The sequence below is a fragment of the Fukomys damarensis genome, unplaced genomic scaffold (assembly GCF_012274545.1).
Source record: "Fukomys damarensis isolate Sample0158 unplaced genomic scaffold, DMR_v1.0_HiC HiC_scaffold_25, whole genome shotgun sequence".
Taxonomy (NCBI): domain Eukaryota; kingdom Metazoa; phylum Chordata; class Mammalia; order Rodentia; family Bathyergidae; genus Fukomys; species Fukomys damarensis.
Window position 1 is genome coordinate 15,595,298 of NW_022900937.1, and position 13,551 is coordinate 15,608,848.

A 13,551-nucleotide genomic window follows, 5' to 3' on the forward strand; every position below is an offset into this window, starting at 1 on the left:
CACGCGTTGGCCGCGCTAGGCCGGAACCCAGGGGCCACGTCCCGCGGTACAACGCTTACTTCGCGAGGCGTGGTTTAATGCAGAGGATGAGTGCGAGTAAAGGACCGGATGCTCAGACGACACTCACGTGGTTCTCGATGTCGCCTCGAGCCTCGGAGCTCTGGCCGCCGTGGGTCACGGGATCGGGGGACGGGGTGGGCACACGAGCTCGCGGCCACTGCTGCCCCCCGCTGTGACCTCGGGTGGGGACGGGCAGGTGCTGCCCTAGGAGCGACTGCACGGCCGGTCCGGAAAACTCGCTGCCATTCTTAACGTAAACCGCAGCAACCAGAATTTCCGCCCAGCTACCCAGCAGCTGACTGGCTGCAGGTAGGCAGGGTAAACCGGAACCAAGACCCTCGTGGTTCGGGCCAGGTGTTCCTTCTCTGTGGAAGGCAAGGCTTTTAATTTACCCAAATGAGAAACAGCAAGGAAAATGAGGCCTTGTGCTCTCCTGGCCAAGGTTGTGTAAGGTACTGAGATGCGGGCTCGGGCCGCCTGGCAGGGGTGTGGGGAGAGTGGGCAAGAGATGACCAGTAGCCAGCCTGAGCCGCCACTTACAGCCCAGGGCTTTGCTTTCAGGGTCTCTCCCTGCGCCCCGATTCCCAGCTGCCCTAAATTGGTTTAAGCTGGGAGCAACAGGATCCTGGCTTCAGCTTCTACTCAATCTTTCCCTCCAGTTTCCTCACTTTCTAGCCAGAATGCCAAGAGCAGGTTAATCTGCCTCAGGCCCCCGCTTCATCTGCGTGCTAGAGGAAGCCCAGAACCCTGTTTGTGAGGTTCTTAGAAGATCAGGACTGTGTTTGGAAAACAGAGGTCACTCCACATCAAGCCCTCACGGACAGCCCTTTCCCACGGAAGATTTTCTCTGATTGAGGGCTAGAAACCCAGGCCAAGCCCCACTTATCCAGGCAACAACAGAACCCAAGCTGTGCTGCTGCTGCACCCAGCGTTGCTTCCTGGGCTCTAAACTGGCTTCCGCCTTGGCCCGGGGCAGGGCGCTGTGCTCCTCACAGGTAGGTGCTGACGAGGACCCTCGGCCCTGCACTCAGCATTCCACTGGGCGCAGCTCACCATTACCAGGTGTGCCCTGCTTAGTCTGGGCAGCTCACAAGGCCTCCTCTCAGGTCTGCCCAGAACAGGAGGCGCTGCACGCATAGCCCTCTGCTTATCTGTGTTGCCTGAGCCGGGCTAACCAAGGAACTCAGTGCTGGTTAGGAGAAGACATAAAGCTGGGGGGTAAGGGTGTTCCGTGGGTCATCTCTCAGCTCTGCTGTCCATGTTTTCTGACAAGTTAGGGCCCCTCTCAGTTATCTGTAAAAGGGGACCAACATCTTCCCTGTGACAGTTAAGAGATGATGTGTAAATGTACCTACCATTGCCTGAAAGGCACAGCAGGTGAGGCTTCCTCATGTCCATGGAGGGAAGGGATCCAAAGACCCAGGCTCTGGGAAAAAGCAAGCTGGGGATAGGGGCGCTGTCTCTGGGTGCAGCTCACAAAGGCAAGTCAAGGGCACAGGTCCCTCCAGAGAAGGGACCTGACTGTTCCAGAGCCACCAGAAATGGCTTGGGCTGTACCCTCCTACTCTTCATGAAGCCACAGATCTTGCGTAACTCCTGGAGTACCAAGACTTTTCAATTAGTTTTGGCCAAGATAGCCAAGGGCCATAAGTAGGAAAAGCACAGAGAGGAGGCCCACACATCGAGGTCGGACACTGTCACCACAGGCTGGTGTCAGGACGAGACCTACTGGCCTGGGCTTCCTGTGCTCCACTGCTTTCCCTGGCCTGGTGCGGGATCTCCAAGCTCACCTGACCCCCTAGAGGCAGGGCCACTGCTCTAGAAGTCAGTGCCATGATGTGATTGTGACTTCCTCTGGCAAAGGCCACAGACCCGTACGCCAGAAAAAAGCCGTATCTCGTCAGAAACGTGGGGAAACAGAGCCCACACCTGAGGAGAATACCGGCCCCATTCAGTTCTCAGCACTGGCACTCACACCTCCCCCTTCCTCAGAGTCCTCAGAAGTCCAGAGTGCAGAAGTATCGATACTTACAGCCAAGAAGCACAAAAAAACACATGGGGCCTGAACTAGGGACGTGGACTGTGAGCACCAGCCTGTTGGGTGCTCCAGCTTCTCAGACCAGGCGACCATGGGGGCAAGGGGCAAAGGCCAGAGCCACAGAGGCTGAGGTTTATTTCTGCAGTAACCGAAATCATCTCAGAGGCTGCAGATGTGTCTCATCCTTCAGCTCTCTACACACCTTTAGCCCAGCAGGAGGAAGGGTGGCTTGTCACTAGGAAGGAGCCCAGAGGACCTGAGGGACCTCTCTCCCACCCGTCTGTGGCCCCAGTTGTACAGAGACCTCGCTCTTCCAACAGACATTCTGTCCTGGTGCAGGATCCCAGGCAGCAGCAGCGCCTTCCCATTGCACAGTGAGTGCTTTCAACCCAGAGCCCTTCCACCCTACTGCTGGCAGAGCTCAGGTCAGAGCTAAGCCCATGCCTTTATGTAGATGGCCCTGGTCCTCCTCTGTGACCCAGTCTCATTGAAGTCTTTTCAATAAAACAAAGACGCCATCATACTCAACGTTACCAGGTCTTCTCACCAGGAACATCAATTTACATATTAGCTTGCAATGCTGTAGTTTCCTCTTTTCTCGTGGGAGAGACTGGCTGTCGGCAAGGACCTTGCCCATGAGGTCCCCCAGACGCAGCATGTGGCCTGGACTTGGTATGGGTGGAGGGGACCAGACACAGCTCACAGTGGGCAGCTAAAGCCTCACTGTGGCTCCCTGCAGTGTCCCCCTTCATCACTGCAGGACACCAGCCTGGCACTGACCCTCATTCATTCTCACGATAACAGGGCGCGTGCCTACTCGGGGCAGCTGCCCCTCCCACTTGCCACCTTGGCAGAGATGACAGTTGTTTGTGGCCTGTTCTCCAGACCGTCTTCCCGGGTCTTCTCAGGCAGGGCGCCTGGTGGTGCTGGCCGTATACTTCCGGCTGGGTGCGCTGCACCTGCACCAGGTGCGACGCGGCCTGAGAGGCTGGGCCTCACCGAAAAGGATCGTCTCTAAGTGGGTTGAAAGCCACAGAGTGAGATGGGCCCAGGGCAAAGCTGTTCCGTGTGAGACTGGGTCTGCTTCTCCATGGGGACCAACAGAGCAGCCGCCCACTGACTCCTGAATCTGCTTTATTTCTCTGCATAAGGGACCCTGCACAGGCAATTCAAATTAAAACAAAATAAATATATGAATATTCATGTAAAACTGTCCTTTCTAATGAACAATTATACACAATGTACAATTCTGTGTTCACTGGGTGGGTTTACAAAAATGTATCATTCCCAACTAAAAATGCACCAAAATGCTTCCATGCAAACTTATCAAAAGTGACCAAAAATATGGAGGGATAAACCTGACCGAAAGCACTTTGCTTTTGTTGTTTTTGTACAATCACAGAAAAATAAAAACATCTAATTTCTTTGTTACCTTTAGAGTAACTAAGGTACTGTTTATCTTGTCGGTTTACGTTCCTAAAACATCTATGTAGTTACCATAAAAGTATATCAACATCGTATTGAAGTGAATGTCACTGAGGAAGAAGGTGGCAGCACCGAGGTCAGTAGTCGGTGTCGGAGCCCTCAGCATTGTCCACGTTCCTCGAGAGCATGTAGTTGTCCATGTCGATCGAGCGGCAGTTGTTGATGGCATAGCGCAGGCGCTCGGCCATGACCAGCTGGCTGGAGTAGGGGGGCAGCCGCAGCTGGAAGAAGCAGGTCTGTGAGGTAGGCAGACTGTCGTAAGGCTGTGGAGAGAGACCCAGAGGTGACTGCGGGAGCAGGGCTGTCCGTCCACCACACCAGGACAGGACAGCACTTCTCCCGACTTCAAGCTGGAGTCCACGCTCGACTCGAGTGGACGCAGAGCCAGGCTACGGCAGGAAGAGCACAGGCTCTGCCGTCCCATGGCCCTCGGGGCTTTTGCTGCCCACCTCCTTCCTCTCACTTCATCTAAAGCCCACAAGTATGAAGCATCGCGGTGCCTGGCTCAGAGCACTGCCCACCAAGAGGGCACAGCCCCGAAGCCGGCCATGAGGATGCCCACAGGGCAGACGCAGAGGGGCAGGTGTGTGGTGCAGCTGACTGGGAGCCGCTGTCGCCCCTCCCCACCGTGCTCCCGCACGTGCTGCACCCTCACACCCATCCCTGTGGCCGTGGCCGCCTGCACACGGTGCGGCTGAGAGAGGAGCACTGCTGAATCAGCACCTACGGCAGTTACGATGACTGCAAGCAGAAAGGTGCCGAGAAGAGACTGAGGTTTTAACAAAGGACACAATTCTGACACAGTACACAGAATTATGTGTCCAACTGAGGCACAGGTGGAAATGGCCACTGCTACAGAAGATGACATGGTTTCCCGTGACTCCCTGAAAACCATCATTTCAAAACTATCTACTTCTAGTAATGACATAATACTGTTATGAATAGAAATTTTAAAAATTAGTTTTAACAAAGGACCTGCCCTCTCTTGATCAGCTTCCTCTTACAATCGCCCTCTTCCCGGACAGCCCAGCACAGACATGCGGGAAACAGCATGGAGTGGGCCTGGAGAAACAATCTAAGAGGCCCACGGGAACATTCAGTGGCCACTTTCTGAGGCTGACAAGCCCAAGGCAGGGCTTTGTGGTGGGTTAACTCCCAGGCGGCAGGAGCAGTGCAGCACTGACAGGAGGTCAGCGTTTCTTCCAGAGTGGGGCAGAAGGGAGCCACTGCTCCTTCCTGTTTTGCTGTCCGTCTGGGAAATGTGTAGGAGGGTTCTTACTGCCCTGGCCTGGCACAGAGTGCTGTCTGCAGTTCAGGAGGCGGCAGGGATCAACTCAGCTCAGGCTTTAGCCACCGCTAGAACAGTGACTGGAAAGCGTGAAAAAGCAGAGGCTGAGCGGCAGCCATTTCCACTGGGGCCCTGGGTGGACACACTATTGTATCAATGTCAGAATTCTGTATTATTCTTTGTTTTAACCTCACAATCTGTTCTGAGCACTTTGCTGTTCTGCCTGGAGTCATCATGACTATCATTTTAGATGCTGAAGGATTTCACTGAGTGCTCCTGCCTCATTCAGCAGATGCCAAGACTGGTAGGAAAGGCCTGTACGAAGAGACACGCTCTCCTTACTGCTTCTGGACATATTCTGGAGAAGGGGCTTTGGAAGGGTATGGTGGGGGCTGCCTAGGTCTACCTTCAGACATGGGGTGGGGGACACAGGAAGGCATCCAGGAGGGCTTCCTAGAAAGCACCTTGGCACTGGGCTTAAGGCACAAGTAAGTACATACCAGGCATGGATGGACAGAGAGGTGTGAGACACTTACTACGCAGAGCAACACAAAGGTCCAGAAGTGTAAAAACGGCACAGCCTGCTATCATGGCCAGAACACGGAAAGTGTCAAGAGGTGAGCAGCAGTCTAGACTGTGGCAAGCCAGTCAGTGCCATGGCATTTACCCTGAATCACTACAGGGGCTGCTGAAAGGTACAACAGAGGAGAGTGACGTGGTGCTGCGTGCTTGAAAAAACAGCTCTGGTGGCAGCGTGTGCTACAGAACCTGAGCCCTTCTACCCTGAGCCGCCTGTGCAATCCGCAGAGGGGCCAGGCTCTGGGCCAGGGTGCACACTGCAGCTCCCAGCTTCCTCAGGTCCTTCTGGAGCGCACACACACTGTGCCCAGCTCCCGTGACACAGGAAAAGGAGCAAGAAAGGGGAGGGGGGTATGAAGATCCCTCTGCCAGGTCCCGTTCAGCTCAGGATGGGTGCTGAAGAGTCAGTGGAAGGTTGCTGGGTGCTAAGGCTCAGTCATGTTTCTGAGTAAGTTTTATAGCTTGATGTTTTAACCATCTGGATACTCAAGGATAAAAGCCTGAATCTACAGGCCTGACTGAAAGTTTGCTTTTCCCAGTACAGTAGCAACAAGGAAGAAATCAGAGTAGACCATACCGAGGAAGGAAAAACGGCGCACTTACCCTATCAACCTTCATGATTTGAAACCTCTGAGAAATGTCAGCCGTGTTGGCCGGCAGCCGGGAGCGTCCAGACACGAAGCGCATGAAGAGCACCCGCTCCTCGTTGGAGAACTCCTCCAGTGTGTGCCAGAACCACTGCACCAGCTGGTGCTGCTCGTCCACCTCGCGGTACCGCACCACCTTCTTCAGGACCTCCACGGAGATCTCGGGCATCCCGCACACCATTTGCTCCAGCTGCCTCGCGGTGAGCAGGGACAACAGTGGCACAGGGACAATCCAGGACATCCCTTCTCGGACTGCAGCCACCTGTGTCAGAAGAGGTTGTTCACCTTGCTGTAGGCCAGTAGATGGGCACCTGCTGTGACCCAACTGGGCTGGGCATCCTGCCTGTCGTCTGCTACACTGAGGCTGTGCACAGGACCACACTCTGCCCTGCCGGGAGATTCTCGTGCTCCCCTGACTCCAGTTCCAGTCCAATGTAGGAGCCTGCCTTCTTGTCCCACAAAAGCCCAGCTCCTTGCGGGTACAAGGATGCATACCTGTAATCCTAGCTACTTAGAAGGCTGAGTCAAGAGGATCACAAGTTTTAGGTCAGCCTGGACAACCCACCAAGACCCCGACTCAAAGCAGAAATTTTATAAGGACTGGGGATGTAGCTCAGTAGAGCACCTCTACATTTAATTTCTGGTACCACCAAAAAAACCCCAAACAAAAACCCCAGCCCGAGGCCCCGCCCAATCTTCCCGCTCATGTGTGGCCGTGTGCTGTTAAAGTATGTTGTGTGGATGCTGCATTGGCTCAGTAGTTCTAGTTTCTGGAAACCTCACGTACATGTCTTTTTTTGTTGTTGGTGGTTTTTTTGTTTTTTGGTTTTTTTTTGGTGCCAGGGATCGAACTCGGGTCCTCATGCTTGCAAGGCAGGCAGCAGAACCACTGAGCTAAATCCCTGGCCCCTGTAACTTATTTTTCTTTGGAAAGTAGTTATATCTTTCTTATATAAAAATTATCTGTGCTCAGTAAAAAAAAACAAAACAAAAACAAACAAACAAACAAAAAACAACTGAAAAGCACAAAGAAGAAGGTAAAAACAGGAAGTCAGTAAAGACAAACTATTTAGAAATTTGGGTTCTAAATCCCAGACTCATTACTCAGTAACTCCATGACCCTAATTTTCTCATCTGAAACATGACTCTAAGGTGGGCTTAACATGAGGAACTACCAATCGTACTGCTGATGTAATTACTGTGCTCTGTTCTCACACAGTTCTGAGCCCAGGCTGGCAGGAGACTGCTGAGAAGGAGCTGAAAGGGCTGTGAGGACAGTCTGCTCTAGGGTCGTACCCCAGCACGCATGCTGCATGAAGACCCATCACCGTTCAAGGCTGGTTCATAAATACTTTCCTCATGGCTAACTCAAAAGCCACATCTGAGCTGGGGATGTAGCTCAGGGCACTGCACCTGCCTGGCAAACTCAAGGTCCTGAGTTCGATCCCTGGTACCAGAAAACAAAACAAAACAAAACAAAAAAACCCATACTGAGGTGTGGGCTGGTTGCAGAAGAACCATTTTGGACATAACAGTCATTTCTGTGATTATTCACTATACCGCCCCCCCTGCCTTTAGATGCTTATTTGTCAGCACAGAACCAGAATAACTCAAGTTAACTGCATACAGAGTCTTCCAAGCTAACAGAAGAGCAAGACCCAAACTCCTGGGCTTAATTCTCAGACCACCAGAGAAATCTGTGCAATGTCTTGAAGAACTGAAAGGCAGGCAAAAGACCTCTCTAGGTGAGGGTGTGGACGGAAGCCAGTCTGTGTGGGAAGCACTTTGGGAGTCAGGCCCTGAAGGACTACAGAAGGAGAGGGAAGAGGCACTCGGGTGGGACCACAAGAGCAGCACCTGGGGTTGACTGACCCATCCGGAGTGGGCTCACGAAGACGTGCGAGTAAGCGGGACAGGGTGAGGAGAAGACTGGGTCTGAAAGTCAGGGTGAGACCCAGACTCTACCCAGCCAGCGACCAATACAGAGCTGATTTAAGTCTCTGGACAGAGTGTGAAATCCAGATACAAATGAAGTGACACAGTAAATACATAGGCCAACATGGAAGTGACAGCCAGCTCTCATCTGCAGACAAACCTAAGCACTCAAATGCGCCTCCCACAATCTTTCATCTCACCTGCCGGTCCATCTCATGGAGCCGATACTCAATGGCCCTCTCCACATACTCCTTCCTATTGGAAAATGTGAGCGGGATACTATTTCCACCAGGGATTATGGGAACCATTTTGCCATCAGCACTCTGGCCCACAAAAGAATCAAGAGGAATCATCTAAAAACAGAAAAAAAAAATTATTACATGGCAGAAATGGCAACAAAAAGTATGTCTCTCACACACACACACACACACACACACACACACACACACACACACCCCAAAACAGGAACAAAGTAGAGATTTCAATGAGAAAAACAAGACACGGGACAGATACACACACACACACACACCCCAAAACAGGAACAAAGTTGAGATTTCAATGAGAAAAACAAGGCAAACTGGACAGATGTGACTGATGAGGCTACTTGAGCATGGAATGGCTGACTCATCTGCTGTGGTCAACATGAAGCCAAATCTCTCTGCCCACCAGAAGGTCTGCTGAACTCTGATCACCCAGAACTTACTCTCCACTTTTCGTCCCTTGGTTCCCTGCTCTAAGGGGCAGAAAAAAGACTGAGGTGGAAGGAGCAGGAGCCAGGACTGGAGCCAGCTCTATCCATCAGCAGCTACTCAGACTGCTGTGGCTGAGCTGCTAAGGGCAGCACAAGTCAGCCCATCAGTCAGGAAGACCGGATCTGGCTGCACACATGAAAAACGAGTTTGTGCACACAGGAAGCCAACAGCAGTAGGATTTTAGCTAGCCCAGACCCACCTCATGGAAACTCTCCTCTGTAATGCCACTGTCTTCAATATGAAGAATGCTGTTGAGGGTCTGCACATAGAGCAGATCCACCTCCTCCAGGTCCTCCAGGGTGAGCGGGACGCAGCACAGCTGCTTCCACACCAGAGGAGCCAAGTGGAGGTCCAGAGGCTTCTTTGTGCGAATGGCAACCCCCATCAAAATCCCCAGGAACTTGAACTGCATCAAGTGCTCATCAAGGCAGGCAGAGGGGTTAAAAAGGAATCTACAAAAGAAAATATTTGAAACACGGCTTTCCTCATTTCTATTAGAAATGAGTTACCCAGCAGCTGCAGCATTAGATTAGACCTGCATGGCTAGAGATAGTAACCATGAACTATATATGGCTGTTGAAATCACTTAAATTGAATTAAAGTCCAGTGCTTTAGCTACCCTAACCATATTCTGAGTGCTAAACAGCTACACACATCCTGTGGATACTGTTTTGGACAGCACGAGACCATATTTTGAATTAATTTTAGAGAAACTATGAAAGTACAAGTTATGATCTATTAATCCTTAGGCTACCCACTCCAGAACACCCTATTTCCCAAAGTAATTTAATTATTGTTTGTAAGCCTTTCAAGCAGGATCCAAAATTTTTAAAATCTGTAAATATAAGGATAACAATTGGAAATCCAGTACTAAGCTCTGTGACTTGATAGTGTAATAAAACTTTTTAATGAATTTCAGTGTAGAAAATTTACTATGTGAAGGCCATCTGGGCCTTCAGAAACACAAAGTCCATCAGGTTTCATCAGTTCTGAGCTTCCTCTCCTCTCTGGATCACTGCTGAGTTGACCCCATCATTAATCCCGAGTCACGAGGACATGCCCACCCCGTCCCCTGGGATGAGGAGTAATGTGAGCACCTATTCTTAGGGTTACAGAAAGGGCTCAGGGGATAACACATGGGAAGCACTCAGCATAATGCCTGGTGCACAGGAAGCACTTAGGAAACATGAGCTAGTATTGTTCAGACATCTAACAAACACTTGGCAATCAATCTTACCTGTCCCTATTGTAACCCACTTCTGCAGTGGCATTAGGAGAGGGTATGAGAAGGTCAACTATACCAGTTTCAAGTTCCTGCAAAAGAAAGAAAAATGTTCTGTTGAGAGATGATAATCAAATGCTTCAAGAACAAATCAATCACACTGAATTTTACATTGAAAGAAGAATATTTTGAGGAATTTACAGTGCTATGTGACAGCCAGACATCTCAGTGGAAAATCTCCTGCAGTGAGAAGCAGCAGGGTGAGAAAGTCCAACCAAGAGTCAGGGAAGCTAGAAACAGGAGGTGGTAAAGTTTCAAACAGACTCAGCACATGACAGCCAAGTGTCACAGTCATGTAGTCACAGGGTTTACCAGAACGATCCTGATATTAGGCAAAGCTGGAAGGGACACAGTTGATCTGAAAACAGCTGCCAGTGTGGCTCTTAAAATCAGACCTGATCTAAACTCTCAACACTTATTTTTTTAATTCCTCTGGACCTGGCAGTTTGTTCTAAAAGCATAGAATAAATCAGAGCACATGGGTGGTCTTGGATTTGTTTGCTACATGAATATATTTATGCATTACTGTGCTGCTTCTGCATAACAGAGGTGCTTGCCTACAGAATAACAGATAGCGAGTCGCCAGTAGAGGGCAGTGCTGACACCATGTGGTAACTGATCTTCACCAAGCACCTCCCGAACCCTCACTATCACCCACCTAGGCAGCATTAACATTATGACTGCATATGAAGCTCACAAATGCACCTTACTGTATTGACGAAAGCACACCTGAAGGAGCAGACACTGGAAACAGAACCAGGATCCCTGTGCAGACAAATGAGCAGGGTGCATGAGCATACCTGGCACATCTCTGTTATAGTGTCATCAAACACTCCTCCAGCGTCATCAGCCCCCTCCCCGACCAGCTTAACCTTCCACGCTCGGGAGGGCAGACGGAGGTCTGATGCATTCAGCTTAACCACTTGTCTTGCTATCTGAACAAAGATGGGCTTACACTTCCGGCCCCTTAAAAAAAAAAAAGGCAGAGAAAGGAATGAAAAACAACTCATCAACTTCCCCAAATCACCACAAAGGTCCCTGATCATCAGTGACTTCACGAACAGGCCACTTTGAAAAATGCCCAACTCCGTGTTGTATCCACTGTGACACCTCATCTCCACCCCCGACCCTCGGCCCCCTGCCAGGTACTAAGGTAAGTATAGTGGCATCTTAGTTCATGATTGCTTTTGTTTATGAACAATTTGGTTTCCAAACAGAAGTGTTTGGCAAAATTTTGTTTTTGTTTGCAAACTCTGCATCAGGCAACAAACATGACTGTGGCCATCTTTTCCAGAATTGTGGAATGAATTAAATTCATGAATCAAGGCATCACTGTACTGTTTCCATCCTTTATAAACAAGAAAGCTAAGGCTCACAGAGATGAATTCGTAGTAACATTAATCTCAAAAATTCCAGCTGGGCAGTGAAACACCCACACACACACACACACAAAAGCCAACCTGGTTGATATTCTTTTTACAGTAATTTGAGGTCCATAGTTTTTGCCTTGAACCATGGTTTTTCCTATGGAGCGCACCATTGGCAGAGTGTAGACTCTTGGAGCTAACAAAGGTCGCAGCTGTCCCTGCACAATGCCCCATGTCCCGGCATTATAATGAGATGTGCTGTTCTGTAATACGACATAAGGTCATCAGAAATAGAATAACACCAGGCTTAAAACAACTCTTCCTACTTTTACAACATAAATTTTTTCTGAAGTGCAGTTTAAAAACATAAACCTCGGTATTTGTGACTATTACTCATACTATTAATAATAACTTTTTCAAAATAGCTTTTGACAAAATAAATGATTACCAATTTTAAAAAACTTATAAAATACAGCAAAGCACATAAGCATACACAGAAATGAAATCATCATAAGCCTCACATCTAGAGACAGCCCAGTGACTCTCTTTCCTTCCACCTCCTCGGTATGTACACACATACATACTTTTCACATTGAGCTCATACTGTTTATATAATTTCAGCTGCTTTCCTCACTTTGTCACTTTGTATAATAAAATGTCTCCACCTAATTACAGTTTGTTAATATTGTTTTTAGGGCCAGGGATGTAGCTCAGTAGTGCCGGCACCTGCCTTGCAAGTGCAAGGTCCCAAGTTCGATAGCCAGTACCAAAAAAAAAAAATTCTTTTTAGCGCTACACAGTATTCTGCTTCCTGGCTCATTTTCTCCTAACAGTGATTGGTCAATTCTGTCCATTCATCACTGGCTACCCGAAGGTTACATAACAACAGTTTTACCACGTGCTACACATTTTGGTAGATGTGCCTACATATTAAACTTAATTACTTTCCAAATTGCTGGAATGTTGTATAACAGACAAACCACCCAAACAAATACTAAGCAAATACTTTATTTCCCCTACCTCCCCTCCAAAGCACCCAGAATGCTCATTTGTAAGGAGAAAGTAGCTTGCCCAATTTCTCCAGACTGATTTATTAACTACCTGGTGCGGCCCTATTAGCTATGTGTGCTTAAGCTTTAATACTGTACATTAGACATTGCAGATAATATACGATATGTTTAGCCATTCATATTTCCTCAAGTTTTGGGCAAATCAAAACACAAAAGGAAGGCTACACTGTCCAGCAACATAACCATTAATTTCTGGAGTGTCCCTAAACTAAAATGGGACTAGAATCACTGTTGTTTCTGTTTCTCTTGAGTGAAAGACTAAAGGAACTATTAGCCACAACAGAATTTACCAAAAGCTAAGAGAAAGGCCCTGGGAGCTGGCACGCACACAGCAGGCGGGCTTACCAATCTGGCATGTTACCTGGTTGTTGGGGCTGAGGTTCAGCAACCTCCAGGATGAGTACATGAGGTCGGAGAAGTGGTAGAGCAGCCGGAGCCGGGCCCGCACGGTGTGGATGCTCACCTCTCTCAGAGCCCCATACTGTGGGGGTACTGCATCAGGCAGGCCCAGCTGCAGGGGCACTGACACACCTGCCCAAAAACAAACACACGGTTGTGAAGGAAAGGCACTGCTTTCACCTTCAGTAGTTTAGAAAATTGCAAACACATACAGAACTTGAGATAATTATGCGATGGACACCCATTCCCACCACCTCTCTAATATTTCGCTATATTTGCCTTTTCACATATGTAATCTATTCCCTTAGTCATCAAATTATCTTAGTTTTTTTGACGTACTTGTGTTGGATGTTTTAAAACTTTAAAAAAATTTTATCATTATAGAAATCTGGTTTTCTCTCCTTTAAGACTTTTAGTTAGAAGGAAGTAAAGAAGGGAGGGAAGGGAAAGGAGGAACCAAAATTCTTCTTTCGTAGTCCATAATTGTTATCTTCATAATGATGCAAGGTGCAGGCCAGGGATTTAGCTCAGTGGTGCTGCCTGCCTCATAAGCACAAGGTCCCAAGTTCTATCCCTGGTACCAAAAAAAAAAAAAAAGCAAGGGGCAAGTGAAGACCAGGAAGGTTGTAAAAAACAGAAGGGCACCTTG

General features: G+C 49.1%; 1 protein-coding gene across 1 annotated transcript in view; it reads right to left on the reverse strand.

The window, feature by feature from the left end:
• Positions 1 to 2,658: 2,658 nt before the first annotated feature.
• Positions 2,659 to 13,551, reverse strand: part of Herc1 (HECT and RLD domain containing E3 ubiquitin protein ligase family member 1) — a 140,416-nt gene continuing 129,523 nt past the window's right edge. The window contains exons 70-77 of the mRNA XM_010641197.3: positions 12,865 to 13,034; positions 11,527 to 11,696; positions 10,867 to 11,032; positions 10,022 to 10,098; positions 8,984 to 9,236; positions 8,233 to 8,385; positions 6,054 to 6,359; positions 2,659 to 3,846 (exon numbers count right to left, since the gene is read on the reverse strand). Of these exons, the coding sequence (XP_010639499.1) occupies positions 3,661 to 3,846; positions 6,054 to 6,359; positions 8,233 to 8,385; positions 8,984 to 9,236; positions 10,022 to 10,098; positions 10,867 to 11,032; positions 11,527 to 11,696; positions 12,865 to 13,034 (1,481 nt within the window). The 3' untranslated portion in view covers positions 2,659 to 3,660. The remainder of the gene's footprint in view (positions 3,847 to 6,053; positions 6,360 to 8,232; positions 8,386 to 8,983; positions 9,237 to 10,021; positions 10,099 to 10,866; positions 11,033 to 11,526; positions 11,697 to 12,864; positions 13,035 to 13,551) is intronic.